A 17,196-nucleotide genomic window follows, 5' to 3' on the forward strand; every position below is an offset into this window, starting at 1 on the left:
TTTTATTCATTTAGGCTAGAGTAGTATGTTCATATGTCAATTTGATGTAATGTGAAAATCATTGATTCTTGTTTACAAATTGAATAGCGGATGGTAGAATGGACAGCCCTGGACATTGTGCCCAGTACTGTACATACACTGCCATGGAGAATGAATCCAGGGAAATCATCTCTGTCATCACTGTGGACAAAAGACAGACTGGGCAAAATTCTTTGATCATGGAGAGAGAGGCATTTGTGCGGACAGTCGACACTCTTTTGAATGAAGTGAGACTAGTGGAGGTCTGCACTGATGCCCATGTCCAGATCTCCGCACTAATGAGTAAGTTGGCACTGAAATTGTGTGTTACTTGTAGAATTAGAACAACTTTTTTGGAGGGGTGGGGGGGCATTACTGTACTTATTGTGCATGTTATTTTTCCAAATAAAAGACAAAGGAAAGTACAAAGACCTTGGGCTGCAGCATAGCTTGGATATGTCTTAAGTGAGATTCCAAACCGAAGGGAGCAAACATGTTCAGTTCGAAGGGCACTGCGAACGACATAGGGAATAAGGGAACATCGGTACATCACTTCACAGGAAGTGGACGGGGAAAATTAACCAACTGTCATTGCGCACCGCGTCACCAATTAGGATGGAGCAGAGCTGTTAAAGTTTTTTAAAGGCTCTGCAATGGAGCGGTTGCAATAAATGTTGTTATTATTATACAAATTAGAGTGTTTATGAATGGTTATGGCGATTCATGTTACATTTGCATAATGTATTGTATGAATGAAAGTTAAACCGGCAAGGTGAGGCTCTAACATGTTTTATTTTGTTTTATTTAACATTACCACAAGATACTTAAATATAGGCTGCGTGTTGGAAAGAAAGTGCGTGAGATAAGACCACTACAATCTATTAACCGTCTAAACATATACATTTTGACTATATTTATTATATACCCAAGTTTATATGTATTTTATATGTATTTAAATTAAAGTAAAATAAATTACAATATTTATTTATGTTATATCATAAAATGCGTGACCCTGCCGTTGATTTGCTTTGATGACGTTCTAGGGCATTCCAAATGAGCGATTATTGTCAGCGAAGTCCACTTCAACGGATATACCGTGCTAAGGGAGTAGGGAGCAGTGAACACTGCGTAGGGACCCTGTCGATCGGAACGCACCTAGTATGTCCACAGAATCTCTCTATGCTGAACATGAACATTTTTGCTGCGTCACAAGCTCACTCTGCATCTGCCGCTACAACAGCCACATCCCTTATTTTACTGAATCGAAATTAAAGTTCTCACCGGCTGCCACTCGGGGATATGATGATGGTTTAGATGTCTGTGCACTTGCGTCCAGACTTTGATTTCAGCATAGGAGTCGCGTTAGCTTTTAGTTTTGGCAGAGAAGAGTTAGCACATCGAGAGTCCTCATGTTTGACGTCTTCAGGACAAGCACTACCAAGCCACTTCTGAAACAGAAACAACGTCAGAAGCATCTTACCTGAGCTGAGGAGAAAATTAACTGGAATGTTGCTCAGTGGCCCAAAGTCATCTTTTCAGATAAAAGTAAATTTTGCATTTCATATTGAAATCATGGTCCCAGAGTCTGAAGGAAGACTGGAGAGGCAGAGAATCCAAGCTGCTCGAAGTCCATTGTGAAGTTTCTAAATTCAGTAATGCTTTGGGGTGCCGTGACGTCTGCTGGTGTTGGTCCGCTGTGTTTTATCAAGTGTAAAGTCAATGAAGATATCTACCAGGAGAATTTGGAGCACTTTATGCTTCTATCTGCTGACAAGCTTTATGGAGATGCTGATTTCCTTTTCCAGCAGGACTTAAGCACCTGCCCACAGTGCAAAAACCACTTCCAAGTGTTTTGCTGGCTATGATATTACTGTGCTTTATTGGCAAGCCAACATGCTTGACCTGAACCCCATTGAGAATCTATGGGATATTTTCAAGAGAAAGATGAGAAACAATCCAACAATATACAGACAATCTGAAGGTTCAATAGTGCCTCAGCAGTGCCACAGGCTGATCACTTCAATGCTGTAATTTGTGCTAGGAGCAAGTAATTTGCTGTAATGTGCTGCCGACCAAGTATTGAGTGCATAAATAAATATACTTCAAACAACTTGAACTTTTCTGTTTTGCAAAGCCGTTTATTGATCGATCTTAGGAAATATGAGCTGTAAGCTCTAATTATCAAAATTAAAACAAAAAAAACTTTGAAATATTTTACATTACATGTAATGAATCTAGAATATATGAAAGTTTCAGTTTTTTTTAAATAAGTTACAAAAAAAAATGAACTTTTTTCATGATATTCTCATTTTTGGAGCTGCACCTGTACATACAAGCTGCCGGAACGACAACAAAGAATAAACTGTGCTGATAAAAGCATATTTTAGAGCTGAGCATAACTATAATATTTCCATGCTTTTCTTGATATTAAATGTAAAGTTGTCTGATATTTTCACAGCTCTACAACCAGATATAACAACATTTAATTCACACATTTAGCTGTGGAGTGAAGGTAGCCTTGATTTCACAGCACCTTTTCTCGTCATATAATAAAGATCACAAATGTTTGCTTGACTTTTCACATGTATCTGTAAGTGTGATTGCAGAAAATGTTTTATTACTCTGACCACAATTAAATTGTCTTCCAGAATGAATGCACAGATGATTGTAGAAACTATTCTACAATAACTTTATCAGTCTAAGGGAAATGGCGACGACGTCCCAGAATGAGTTTGCAAATGACGTTTCATGCTGCTTTGGTATCTGAAACTCTTCTCACACTGAAGACACTTGTACGGTCTCTCTCCAGTGTGAAGTCTTATGTGAGCTTTAAGGTTAACTTTAACCGTAAAACACTTTCCACATTGCTTGCAGGTGAAAGGTTTCTCTCCAGTGTGAATCCTTAAGTGATCCTTGAGGCTTCCTTCTCTTGTGAAACACTTTCCACAGTCATGGCACATGAAAGGCTTTTCTCCAATGTGGGTTGTTACATGATTCTTAAGGTGATTTGTGTCCGTGAAACTCATTTCACACTGATGACATTTAAAACAGTTTTCTCTTGAGTGAATCCTCGTGTGATTATTAAGGTTTTCTTGACATCTGAAACTCTTCCCACATTGATCACATGTGAAAGGTTTCTCTCCAGAATGAATTCTAATGTGAGACTTCAGGTTTGCTTTATTCATGAAACTCTTTCCGCACTGAATACATATGAATGGTCTCCCTCCATTGTGAATGACTATGTGATACCTAAGGTTTAATTCAGTTGTGAAGCTCTTTCCACACTGATCACAAATAAACAGATTCTCTCCAGTGTGTGTTCTTATGTGGTACTTAAGGCCACTATAGTGTATAAAACTCTTACCACACTGTGTGCAAATATAGGGCTTCTCTCCAGTGTGAACTCTCATGTGGATTTTAAGGGTTTGTTTTCGAGGGTAACTATTTCCACACTGTTGGCAGGTGAAGGATCTCTCTCCAGTGTGAATTCTTATATGGCCGTTAAGGTGGCTTTTCTGTCTAAAACTCATCCCACACTGATTGCATGTAAAAGGCTTCTCTCCGGTGTGGATCCTCATGTGTTGCTCAAGGTGTCCTTTTTGAGTGAAACTCTTTGCACATTGTTGGCATGCGAAAGGCTTCTCTCCAGTGTGAACTCTCATGTGGAGCTGTTTGTGTTTTTGAAGAAAACTCTTTCCACACTGTTGGCAGGTGAAATGTCTGCCAGATTTGGTTTTCTGAGGTTTTGCACAAGATGAAGTCTTTTCAGTCTGTGTGGATTTTTCACCAGTCATTAAATCATGGTGTTTCTCATGCTGATCTTTCTCTTCCATTTCATCAAGTTCGTGAGTCTCTTCTTTCAGCACCATCAGGTCTAAAGTGAAATAGATAACACCAGTGTAAAGCACATAGCAACAGACATGAAAACCAGCAGTTGTGGTTCAGCGCATACAAATTACTTGTGTTAAAAAAAAATCGTAAGTAGAATCTTAAGTATGAAAAATCCTTTAAATGCATTCTATTTAAACGTAATATAATTTCAGTCACGCTGTCCTAGAATGGTTCATTTAGTTACCTGTGTGCCTCCAAAGCTAGTGCACATCCAATAAAGCCATGTTTCAGGAGAAGACCTCATACAGTTAGAACTGTTCTCATGCTCTTAAGCACAACAGTGTTTACTGATTTTATGGGTAAGCTGACTGATGTGACATTGTAGACTGTGTTTTTCAAGTGTTTATATTCTTAGTTACCATACAAATAATCAGACAGGTGTTCTCGCAGGTGGTTTTGGTTATGCTTAGGTACTGTAAGTGTGGATGATCAAATACTAAAGTTACTTCAACGTGATACCTAAAATAATTACTGACTGCTTCTGTTCATAAGTAATGCTCACTGTTGTTGTTGTTTGTTTAAAGTTGTGTTTACTGATATACTACATCAACAAAAAAAATATTACTAGAAAAAAAATACTCTTTTCTGTGTTCAATAATAATTAATAAATTATTTTTTACTTTAACCACTAAATCATTTTACATTAAGGCTCACTTTGACAAGTTATTAATATTTATAACTCATGAATAAATGATTACCGGATAACTTACATTGGATTACATTTTTTCCTTTTTAATGTCTCATGAAGTTACAGCTTGCTTTACGAAAAATTATTTTCTTAGAGTTAAGAGACAGAAATGAGTTTCAATTTAAAAGTTGATATTGGACAGTTAATACGCTTAAGTTTCATAACCGTTTTAAATTACTTATGTGTTTTTGGAAGTAGGATGTTCTCAGGTTAAAGGCAGCGTTAGTGTTTGTCTGGTCCACTCCAAGTCAAATAAAATCACTTTAATTACAACACTGATATTACATTATTAATCAATATCATTTATTTCTGTAGAGCTGGACATTTATATAAGGATCAAATAAGTGAGTTCAGCTTCAAGAATGAAAACCAACCTGTTTGTTCCTCAGTACCTTCGTGGTTGACTCTGAATGTTTCTTCAATCTTCATGTCTTCACTCTCCTCTTTAATAAACGCCATTTTTATAATAGTGTGTCACATGGATCTCTGTTGATTCGCCAGGAGTTTTTCTGTGTTTTGGACACTTTGTCCTGTTTAAGATGAGAATAATTAATAGAAGAAAAAAAAACTAAATCTCTGGGTGCGTCTCAATCAGCTCCCTAGTTCAGTAGCCAGTGCACTTGTTAGGGAGTCAGTCAGAGTGAGTTAATAGACTTGATTAAAATATATACATGTATATATATAAAATGACATACATACAAATTACACAGAACGTTCATATTCCGGTATTTATGATTTATATTTGGTATTCAATTACTTGTTCATATCTAATATACACTCTAGTGAAATCATTCTCGGTTGTGATTCACTCGTATGTGTTTGTTGTTGTCGTTAGTAGTCCGCGTGCCGCTGAATCGAATCACTGAATCATTTCACAAATGATTTGACTCAAATGATTCGGATTCTCAGTTTCTCTCATCACTGCTTATCACGGTGTATTTATTCATGATATAGGGGGCGAAAAGAGACGCACCTTCTTTGTTACTAAACGCTTTATTTGACTAACACTAAATAAAGCATTACAACGTCACGTTTACGAATAATGTATTTATTTTACATAGCTTGTAAAAACACTTTAATTGACATACCAGTTTGCATTGTTTAAAAGCTTAAAACCACAAACCTTTATTTAGGTGAATCACAACAGACGAGGAGTGCGACGCAGCTTTATTATGACGTCACATCACCAGACCAAAATAAAAGTCTCATTCGTTCACAGCTATCTAGAATCACAAACACACACATATCATAGAAATGTTGCAAAAATAATGTCATTTCGTACCCATATAATGATACATTTCCAAAGTTACTAACATCTTAAATCTAGCTTATTTTTATATATATATTTAAAAATTATAGTAAATTTAACATACTTTGTGTTTTATACCTTGCAATTATAACCACATAAAACTATTTAATGCTGCTGCATAACTGTAGCAAAGGGGGTGCGATGGCGAATTTGATATATTACTCTTTTGATTCTGTAATCAATCTCTTTTTTCTTCAAGTTTATGTATTTGTTTGTTTGTGTATTTATTTATTCCTCTTTTGGAAAGTAATTTAAACAGGATTTTTTTTCTTTTGGTATTGGGACAAATAAGGACACAAACATATATTTGTATGTCCTAAACAGTATCTGCAAGGATACTCTTTAATTTCTTCATCGCCCTTTCTTTAAAAAGCTGAGGAAAGAGCGTCTGTGGTTTGCCAACAGTTTCACTTGTCATTGACACAATTCTATAAAGTTTCTTCTTACGTCTACATCCCTGACTGTAGCATGGAGATAAAAAATGTTAATACACTGTCAACAATGGTTTTACACACCGTTTGTAAAATCTCCTCACTAATACTGAGGCTGCTGATTGTCTGAGAAAATCGAGTCACTGTGAGCATCTCTTGAAAATATACTCTATTTTACCCTTTTAGAAGAGTCCAGAACTGTATCAGGTTTTTAAAGTTTGATTTCAACATTTTGGTCATCAATTGAAACCGGCTCAGTTATTGTATTTTGTTTTGTGCATATAATTAATTTTGTTCTGGTAACTGACTAAGTGTTACAGTGATTCAAGGGCTTTAGTGTAGTCATAAAGGGTCTGTTTTCTTTAGGAGGACAGCTAAAGCCATGACTCGATTTTCTAAGACAATCAGCAGTGTCTGTATTAGTGAGGAGATCTTACAAAAGGTGTATAAAACTATTGTTGACAGTGTTTTAACATTTTTTTTTATCTCCCTGGTGCAGTCAGGGATGTAGATGTAGATGTAAGAATAAACTTTGAGAATAGTAGAATAAGAATAAGCTGCTTTTACCATCAAGTGTGTTCTAGTTATAGTACATTATTATTTATTAACTAGCAATTCTTAGACTCCATTTCCCATTCTTGCCAAAAGATGGAAGGTCCCTCTTAAGAACAAAAACACAGTACAATGTGGAGATGATTGGAGGTGCATCTTTCCACTAAATTGGTATTATAAATGCTTTTAGAAACACACTGAGAAGTGTAGGGTCTTTTTTTCAGATGGGCACACATTCAAAAATAAATTTTGATGGCCTCCCCCTCTTTAAAAGCTCTTTAGTACAACTGTTCTTGGCATGTTCAAAGGTGTATCTACAAAGCCATTTGTCATAGCTTTGTTTTGTGGAACTACCAAGCCAGTTAGTTTGTGAGTTGCAGAGTTTGAGCAGAGTCTTTGTTTTTTGGTGGAAAGACTTTCTTTGTCAAGGTTACATCAGTCATGTGCGAAGCTCCAGCACGAGCCTTTATCAAAGGTATAAAGTCAAACACAGGCTACTATGGCTGTGACAAATGTCAACAGAAAGGTTCCTATGTGAAACACTGCACAACGTTTCCTGAAAACCAATGCCTCCTGTAGAACAGATGAAGGTTTTCGACTAGAATTAGATGAGGAACACCATCTAACATGCTCTCCTCTTTTAGAAACTGACCTTGACATGGTTCTTGACATTCTCCTGGATCTGTGGTGGTGCAGTGGACAAGACTTTCTAGCTTTCAAGTCTCTGCCAAATCTCTGCCATCCCTGAGCGACTTGTAGTGTTGAAGGAGTTCATTCCAGCTAAATGATGTGTACTTTAACCAACATTTGCCAGTGTTATTTCCAACATCCTGGTATTTTATACAGCACTGTCACTGTCGAATTTTCCAGATGCGTTTTTCCCTCACTAAAGGGAGTTGCTTAAATGTATCTGTTGAGTAAATTAATAAAGTAATGCTGGAAATGGAAAAACTCCTTATATTCAGGTGTGCAAAATTATTAGGCACATTTTCTTTTATAGATAAAATGAGCCCAAAAAAATTTTTGACCTCAGACTGAAAAGTCAAAAACGATTAAATTCCCATGAGAAGGATGCAATACTAATGCAATACTCGAAATTGCAAAGTTAAGGCATGACCACCGGACAGAAAAACGCTCGTTGCGTCTGCATTGTCATAAAAGGTGCATGTTAATTGCAAAAAAAAGTAAGAATTAATGTTAAGAATTAGAAATGAAACCATCAGGAACCATTTAGGTCCAGCGCCACCGTTTTCCAGAACTGCAACCTACCTGGAGTCTCCAGAGTGCAATGTGTCAGGTTCTCAGAGACTTTGCTTGGGCAAAAAATCCTAAAAAAAAAGACCCTCAATTAATAGCACCCAGCACCACATCCTCTTACAGCACTCTTTCGAGTTTATCCTCCAGAATCTGGCAGTAATTTTTGGGACTTCAGTTTTAGTCCATCTCCTATCCTGAAATGTCTTTCTTGCAGAGATGAACTCTTAAAATGTACTACAAGAGTGCTACAAGAGGATGTGCTTCAAGAGGACCAGCACTACACCTTCTAAAACAAAAACCAACAACAACAAAAACAGTCTGTATGTATTTCACAACACTTCTGAATGTTATTCTTATTAAGTGATGGTCATTTTTTAGGATTGTTTACCCAAGCAAACACTCTGAGAACCTGACACATTGCACATCGGGATACTCCAGGTAGGTTGCAGTTCTGGAAAATGGTGGCGCTGGAGACTAAATGGTTCCTGATGGTTTTTACACCTAATTCTTCACCTTAATTCTTAATTATTTTGCAGTTAACATGTGTCTTTTCTTCTCCACCTGTTTTTTTTCTGACTGTGCACGCCCCTTCTGTCAGTCATAAACAACTACCAGTCCAAGTTTTTAGAGCATTGTGCAGTTATAACTTTTTTTTTTTCATTCTTTAGATGCCTTAACAACAACAACAGCTGAAAGCTGAAAAAAGGAGGCCTCAGAGTTTGTCTTTGCTTCAACAGTTATGCCCCAGAACGGCTGGGGGGGATGGCTTGTGGTGGAAAACCATCAGTTCAGACTCTGTTTTGCTGAGTAAATACATTTCAGAGTATTTATTCACTGCGGTAATAATGTTTCAGTCATCTGTTGTGTTTCTGTCTTTGTTGTTTCTAATTGCATTTGACTGAATTTTGCTGAAGCAGGTTGCAATTGTTATTTGCTGTTATGGTTTTCCAGTCTCTTCTCTTATAAATTCAGAATTAACAATCTCTTATAATAGTCATTTTGTCATCCAGTTCATAATAATTTGTATCTAAGTTGTAGTGCATTTTATTATATAGCTGTTTTATTCTACTTGCGATGTTACTTCCTGTTTAAATGGGTATGGGCCATAAAGAAATAAATATGTTTACATGTAAACTGAAGGATGCTGAGTTACTGACTTTTTGTTTTAAAAAAAGGTTTTCAAAACGGACATGACTTACTCTCACAGAATCTTGCTGTACATAAAGCAAGACTGAACTAAAATTGCTTGATTCAATGTAAAATAAGTGATTTAAGTTAAGTTGAACAAATATTGATTTTATGTCCATCTTGATGTGTTTTGCATCATTGAAACAACATTCTTTCAGGGTGCAAACCTGATGAAAAATCAATGCTAACTTTTAACTTTTTTCTTTTATTATTATTGCAAAAACTTGTACAACACATACCAGAACGGGGAAATTGCAGACTGATACATTCCTACAAGGAACAATCATAAGAAAAAATAAAATTAAAATTATAAGTTACATCCTTTTAGAAAAATTGTCATAATGTAATCAAAATGTGGGGCTCTTTTTGTTATTTATAAGTCTAAGAGAAGAAACAACAGAATCGAGATCAGCAAGAAAAAGGGTAAAAGACAGAGGAGATTTAAGCCATTTTTGCTTATGAATGAAAAATTTTGCATTCAGTATAAAAAAGTTAACAACATATTCAACAGATAATTGTTTTGGATTTTCATAATAAAAAAAACAACATCTTTGAGGTCAAAGGCATGGGTCACATTTGTAAGGCTAAAAATATGAGCTTGAGTCAACCCACAATTTGTTGGTAACACCACAATCAAAAAACAAATGGGCAGCTGTTTCCTCAACAAAGCCACAAAACGAGCAAGACTCATCGATATCAGAATATTTAGAAATAGATAAATTAACAGGATAAATTTTATGAAGAATTTTATAATGAATCTCCTTAACCTTGTTAGATATACAGAATTTATTTGGCAAAAGCAAGGCCTTTCTCCAGTTAATATTTGTTATAAAGGAGCCCCAGTAGAATTTCCCTCTTGGGGTAATCTTTCTTTTTGTCTGAAATATTTTGCGAATATGTCTGTTATTGCATTTCCGATCTAAAATATTGATACCACCCAAACATAAAACTGGATAAACACTGTTGCCTTTACTAAATTTAAGGTGATTTCTTATTAACTGGGTTTAAACCTACTGGGATAATGCAAAATTTTAACATTGATTCAATGACAAGTTGGTTGATGCTTTAATGTTGATTCACTGTTGTTCTGCTGTCTGGACAATAAGGTCTGGTTTCATGCCTGTTTCAAAGTCTGTCAAGATTCTTTGACAAGATGTTCTTCGTGTAGTGTGAAAAACAAGATGTGACAAAAAAGAAATTGACCATTTTACCTGTGATAAGCTTAAATGCGTATCTCTCCTGTGCATGAAATCCTTGTATGCCAAGGTAAACTAGAAAGAAAACCATCTTATTAAAAATCAAAGGCTGTTGGCGCCTTGTGGGCGGCGCACCGACATGCATTCGGGTCCCGACTCGAGGACCTTTCTCGATCCTGCCCCATCGCTCTCCCACTTTGCTTCCTGTCAGTTCTGATCTGTCCCATTAAAATAAAAAAATGAAAAAATAAAAAAATCAAAGGCTATTATTATCACAGTACTTAATACCGTTTGGAAGTACTCGCTTGAGTCTCCCAGCATCACAATGAACTTGTCATGTAGTAATTTATTTGCAATGTGCAGACTGACAGGCCTCACTGCGGCTTAAGCTGTGTCCCAGCATGATGACAAGATGCTCTTCACGTATTGCAAAAAAAAAAAAAAAAAAAATCGTGACAAAATAGAAATTGCTCATTTTACCTGTGATAAGCTTACTGACAATCAACAAGCAAGTACTTCTTTGATTACATATTTTGCATGTCAATACATCTGGTCTCTATATATTGGAGTGCCTTACATGCATATTTAGCTGTGAATGTCATAAAAAATAGCCAGTTCCATCATAACTCCTGTTTTTTCATTCAGGAGTACATACTATTTCTCTGTCTGAAATGACAGCACTACACTAGGACTGGAGAAAGTGCTCAAAGCTCCTCAGATGGTGAGAAAATTATAGAAATTATCATTCTAAGGAAATGTGATGAAAACCTAATTTATTTCTGTTACTTTTTAAAGTGACACTACTTCTGTATGATTACTCTGCAGTCCTGACAAATTAATTATGAATGTATCACTTTTTATGTGAAACTTTGACGCTAGGGTTATAACTCTTAGGCCTGGTCAAGTTATGGTCATACGTTCATGTTCATTTTGCAATCTTGGTAGTTTCTGATGAAAACTTCCATTTGTTGGTGAAATGATGGAGTTAAGTAAAGGACAGGTTTGAAGTGCTGTGGAGCCTCTGGTCTGACGGTGGAAACACAATGTGATTTTGTGCTCGGTGTTACGGGTTTGAGGTTATTTGCTGAAATCCCTGCGCATGTCCACAAAGTTTTACTTATTTAATACAGATTTATACTTTAGTTGACATTCCTTTGACGAACACATAAATAGTGTATATAGTTGGTGGACATTGATGGTGAATTTAGCACATAATCAAGAGCATTATAAAGTCTCTCACACATGAAGTGTTGCCTGTCTGTGAAATTAGTTCCACCCAACAAAAACCTGCTCATGCATGAATACTCAGGTGGCACTTAAGGGATGTTTTATATCTGTAACGTGTTCCACAGTGACCACATGTAAATGGCTTCTCTCCAGTGTGAACTCCCATGTGCCTGTTAGGAGTTCCTTTTCAGTTGAAACTTCTTCCAATTGTTGGCATGTTGAAAGGTTTCTCTCCGGTGTGACTTCTTATGTTGTCTTTAAAGGGTCCTTTTTGACTGAATCTCTTCCCACACTGAGTGCACATGCAGGATTTCTGTTAAAGGTTCTTTTTTTGAGTGAAACATTCTACTGCGTGAAAATGCTCTCTCTAGTGTGAATTCTCATATGGTAATTAAGGTTTCCTTTATGGCAGAAACCTCTTCCGCACTGTTGGCAGGTGTAAGGCTTTTCTCCAGTGTGAACATTCATGTGGACTTTCAGATTTCCAAGTTGAGTGAAAGTCCTTCCACACTGTTGGCAGGAGTAAGGCTTCTCTCCAGTGTGAACTCTAAGATGACTGTTAAGGCCTTCTTTTAGAGCAAAAGTCTTTCCACAATGACAGCAAATGTAAGGCTTTTCTCCGGTGTGAATTCTTGTGTGCCTGTTAAGGCTTTCTTTTAGAGTGAAACTCTTCCCACACTGAGAGCATGTGTACGGCTTTTCTCCAGTGTGAATTCTCATGTGATTGTTAAGGCTTTCTCTCAGAGTGAAACTCCTCTCACAGTGCGGGCATGTGAAAGGCTTCTCTCCAGTGTGAACTCTTATGTGTTTGTTAAGGCTTTTTTTCTCAGTGAAACTCTTCTCACACTGCGGGCATGTGTAAGGTTTCTCTCCAGTGTGAATTCTCATGTGCTTTTTAAGGCCTCCCTTAAGAATGAATCCCTTTCCACACTGTTGGCAAATGAAAGTTTTCTCTCCAGTGTGAATACTAATGTGGGTTTTGAGGTTTCCTTTTGAACTGAAACTCTTTCCACACTGAGGGCATGTATAAGGCGTATCTCCAGAGTGAACTCTCATGTGGGCTTTAAGCTTCTCATGTTGGTTGAAACACATTTGACACTGTTGGCAGGTAAAATTACTTCTTGTCGCTGTCTTTTTAGCCCTTTTCCGTGAGGAAATCTTTTCAGCTTGGGAGCAACTAAAAGTTATTTCTCCTGTTATGAATTCATGATTTTTATATTGATCTTTTTCTTCACTTTCCTTTTTCAGCACCATCATATCTAAGACAAAAAGAGACAAGTGCAAATTAACACCACTTTAATGAGACAAAGAAACAGACAACAAAACATATAGATGTGTAAGGCATGTAGATCATATACCCAGTTGTTTAAAAATTTTAATCTTTAAAGTTGAACTTTAACCTTTAACACCCTCCCCCTCTTTTTTATGTTTTAAGTAAAAGTCCAGTTGTCCACAAATGTCAATTTTTATCATATTAATTTTGCAATCTTCCTATAGTTTCACTAATAAAACTTCAGTTTGTTGCTGAAATGATAGGGTTGTGTGATGTTCAAGAGATGCGTGTTAAAGGTGGGTTTTAGTTACGTGCTGTGGAGCTTTTGGCCTGAAGGATGAAAAGCAGAGTGATTTTGGGCTCTGCGCTACAGGTCAGAGGGCTATTAGCCCTGCACAGGCTATTGTAAGCTCTGGCTTGCACTGACCCAACATTTTATTGATCTAATAATCATAGATTTCCCATGAAAGACATCATCTTGATGGCAGTATAGTGTCTGTACAATCCCAATACATGCCGTTTTCAATACATTCTCCATTTCAATAGCCGCTTTTCCACTGTCGGGCCAGTGTGAGCCAGTGCTAAGAGCGTGCCGAGCGGGGACCAACGGCCTCGAATCTCAAGCACCGAGGCCAAAAGTAAGCTGCGTTTCCACTATCAAGCCAGTAGCCTCGCTGCGCAAATCTAAAGCCCGCCCTTTACACACCTCCTTGGATCAAACGTCACGAAACCCCTCCCCTTTCAGCGGGGAGATTGAAAGTCAGGTAGGCCACCATAGTGTGATCATCGAACGAACAAAATAAAGAGATCCAAAGCGGCTGTTTGTTTGCTCCTTTCGGTGTTTTCTTGGTGGAAGATGAGGCAGCGAAACCAAGATGCGAAGATGGAGGCTCAGCGGCGTTTACGCTGAAAGATTATGTTAGCTGCTAGGCGAAAAAGAAAAATACAGCGACGTGGAAGCCGGATACAGCGAATGCAGAAACGCCTTGTAATGTTGGTGATGTCTGTTCTGATGCAAGAAGTGCTCTGCAACAGTTGTTTATGCAGCAGCAATATTTGTAATATATTTCATTAATAAATTGCTTGAAAAGCTTTGTTTTTATGACCTACACACAAATCTTTTGTCTAACTTGGTATTACATCAAACAAAATGTTGCACATTATCTACACACTACAGCAAAAAATAACTACACAGTTGTACTTCTAGTATAATCTTTTATGCCTTTTATTTAGGTACAGATACAGGTACAGTGTATGTTAACATGTTATCAAGGTGTGCTGGTGAGTTTTTTGGGGGCGGTTTTGACGATGTAAATCAACTTATACATCAGATCTCATTTTTATAGGATCTTATATGTATTTGTCCAAATTTAAATAAGAGTAGATACTCATCAGACATGCATTTAAATAATGTTTTCATCACATAGTTACACTATTAACTGTAGTTACAGACAACTATTACTCAATAGGACCTGATTTACACAGGACACAAAAGGTGCCCCATCAGATAACCATTTAAGTAATGTGCCCATCAAAACTGCATAGATTTCCATATCACTCTGCCTAATTTAAGTGTCTTCTCTGGGCAACGCTTTGTCCATTGTGCATTTTTATGGCTTTGTACTGCGCCTGCAATTACTTCAACTTGTCTCGAACTTAACTGGATATTTAGCTTTTCGAGTTCAGCAACAATGTATTTTATCACGTCTTCGTTTCTGCAGATGCAGTCAAACTGGCTTAGAAGAGCCCTGGTATCTTCCACAGACCAGTACTAACGATTCTCCATTTTAAGTTTTTGAGTTCTTTGCACGACGTAATACAGCGAAATGCGCATCTTACCGCAGACACACTTTTACCTGACTGCACGCTTACTGGAACTTTGCATAAACTCCGCATTTCACTTTGAGCACACCTCAAGCCCCAGCTGGCCCGCTTTGGCCCAAAGTTTTCGTCGGGCCGAAAACCCGGGCCATTGGCCCTGAGGAAGCACCGACAAGGCACGATCAGGCCCCGGAAGTGACAGTGGAAACACAATTGGCCCTAGCATGCACTAGCACGCCCGGTTTTTGCCCAACAGTGGAAACGTGGCTAATGGTTAGGGCTGTGCAATATATCGAACGATATTGTGAGGCGCGTTTAGTCACTTAATATTAAGCTCGATATGGCGTAGCTTGTCAGAGATTTACGTCTCTGTGTATCAATTGCCGCTCCAGCGGAACCTGAGCGGAACGCACGTGATGGAGATTTACTACTAATCAAAGCACCGGCTTCATTGACTAAACGCGCCTCACAATATCGTTCGATATATTGCACAGCCCTACTAATGGTATCTTCACACATATTCCAGTCACCAATGCCATTTGCTCTGCTGCACCCCCATACCATGACAGTCATTTTCATCTGTCAGTGATGGAAGTCTGGACCCTATGGACTTTGGTACTGAGAACTCAGCACCCATTTTTCCCAGAAACGAGCTGAAGTATGGACTCATCTGAATACAGCACACATTTTCATCATCTGAGAGGCAGAGGCAGACAGTAGTGAAGTATTTTTACTCTGCTGTAAAAGTACTTTTCAAGTGTCTGTACTTTATCAGTGTTTTTCTTTAGAAAACTACTTAACAACATTCCAAAGCATAATATTGTATTTTTTACTGCCTTACTACTGTAATTCAAAGGCTTGAGTACTAGAAAATGCTAAAGGCAAAACTTTTATTCATGAAATGGAGTGCAGTAAAAGTATGACATTATGCTTTGGAAGGTAGTAAAGTTGAGTTTTTTTTTTTAAACGAAAAACAGTGATAAACTATAGATACTTTTAAAATTTACTTGAGTAATGTAAAAATACTTCACTACTTTCTGCGTCTGCTGAGATGAGCTCTGGCCCAGAGAACTCCATGGCATCACTGAATAAAACTGTTAGAGTAACAGAACTTCAAGTTGTATTGATTGATGCAGCTGCAAAATGTTGTCAGTAACAGCAGTTTGTCTTGAGTACTCCTGAGTCTGTGGTTATAATTTAACAGAGCAGCCTGACTGATTGTTATGCAATGCCATTTAGGGCTCAAAGGTCATCTACATTCACCTGAGGTGTCCTGCATTGCCCAACACAGACTGACATTTCTCTGGATTCCCTGAAATGTTTCACATTATTATGTTATGTATAAAGACAAATTCTTTGTGATTTTCTATTAAGAAACGTGATTTTTAATTTTTTGACACTTTAGTCATGAAATTTGGCACAAAAGACGTGATCTAGCTTCACTTGCAAAGACTGAATTGCTGATTTTAAAACCCAAACATGATATCCTCACCTTCTTACTGTGAACTGTTTCAAAACATTTGGATATTCTATAAACTTTTCACTTTTATTTTGCATCTGTCCAACTTTTTTGGAGTGTGTTGTAACATTTAAGATGAAAATGTGCTTATATTTACAAAATAAAATTTAAAGGTGGCCAGGATTTGTTAACACATAAGTGAATGAACAGATAACACATTCTTAATATTATAGCATTTAACAAAACTTTTCTGGAATTAGGGTTTTGTGTGTGTGTGTGTGTGTGTGTGTGTGTGTGTGTACTAGAGATGGTACGACTGCCACGTAATTTGTATGTCAGTACTTTTTGAACGTTTCCAGCACATTTTAACAATACTGTGATAATACTGATAACCCTGATAATTTGTCATTTATTCTAATGTCAACTGGACATTAGAATAAAGATCAAATTAATGAGCTGAGAATGAAAACCAACCTGTTTGTTCCTCAGTATCTTCATGTTTGACTCTGAATGTTTCTTCAATCTTCTTGTCTTCACTTTCCTCTTTAATAAACGTCATCTTTATATAAGTATGTCACATGGATTTTAGTTGACTCACCAAGAGTTTTTCTGTGACCTTATTTTAAAACACTGAACGGTTTATCGTTTTAAACAGCTTCAATTCTCAAAACACATACCTTCAAACGCCTGTCAAAAACAGACGCCCGTTCGCGTCGCAGGCTATGACGTCATATCTCACACCAAAATAAAAGTCCCGTTCACACGCTGCTGTCTATAATCACAAACGTGCAGATTTTGTATTAGTAATGTTTATACTAACATACGTGATGAATACAGACATTTTTAAAAAAAGAGTTTATGACTTCATGAAGCAGAATTAATATAT

At 37.2% G+C, this 17,196-nt stretch overlaps 1 protein-coding gene across 2 annotated transcripts; it reads right to left on the bottom strand.

Annotated features, from left to right (window-relative positions):
* Positions 1 to 2,176: 2,176 nt before the first annotated feature.
* On the bottom strand, positions 2,177 to 16,992 carry LOC141333852 (uncharacterized). 2 transcript variants are annotated; one of them, XM_073839002.1, is made up of 2 exons: positions 16,785 to 16,992; positions 2,177 to 3,892 (listed from the first exon to the last, which is right to left on the bottom strand). In XM_073839002.1, exons 1-2 carry the CDS (start codon positions 16,867 to 16,869, stop codon positions 2,712 to 2,714), a joined length of 1,266 nt encoding a protein of 421 aa, XP_073695103.1. In that variant the 5' UTR covers positions 16,870 to 16,992; the 3' UTR covers positions 2,177 to 2,711. The 2 variants fall into 2 exon arrangements, with proteins under 2 accessions (XP_073695103.1, XP_073695104.1); XM_073839003.1 differs by lacking the exon at positions 2,177 to 3,892 and adding an exon at positions 9,838 to 13,016.
* Between the last annotated feature and the right edge of the window lie 204 nt (positions 16,993 to 17,196).

The sequence above is a fragment of the Garra rufa genome, chromosome 4 (assembly GCF_049309525.1).
Source record: "Garra rufa chromosome 4, GarRuf1.0, whole genome shotgun sequence".
Taxonomy (NCBI): Eukaryota; Metazoa; Chordata; class Actinopteri; order Cypriniformes; family Cyprinidae; genus Garra; species Garra rufa.

Coding starts and splice junctions, on each gene's coding strand:
- LOC141333852 (XM_073839002.1), bottom strand. CDS start 16,869: ATGACGTTTATTAAAGAGGAAAGTGAAGACAAGAAGATTGAAGAAACA. Junction 3,893..16,784: donor AGATACTGAGGAACAAACAG/GTTGGTTTTCAT, acceptor ATTTCACTTTAG/ACCTGATGGTGCTGAAAGAA.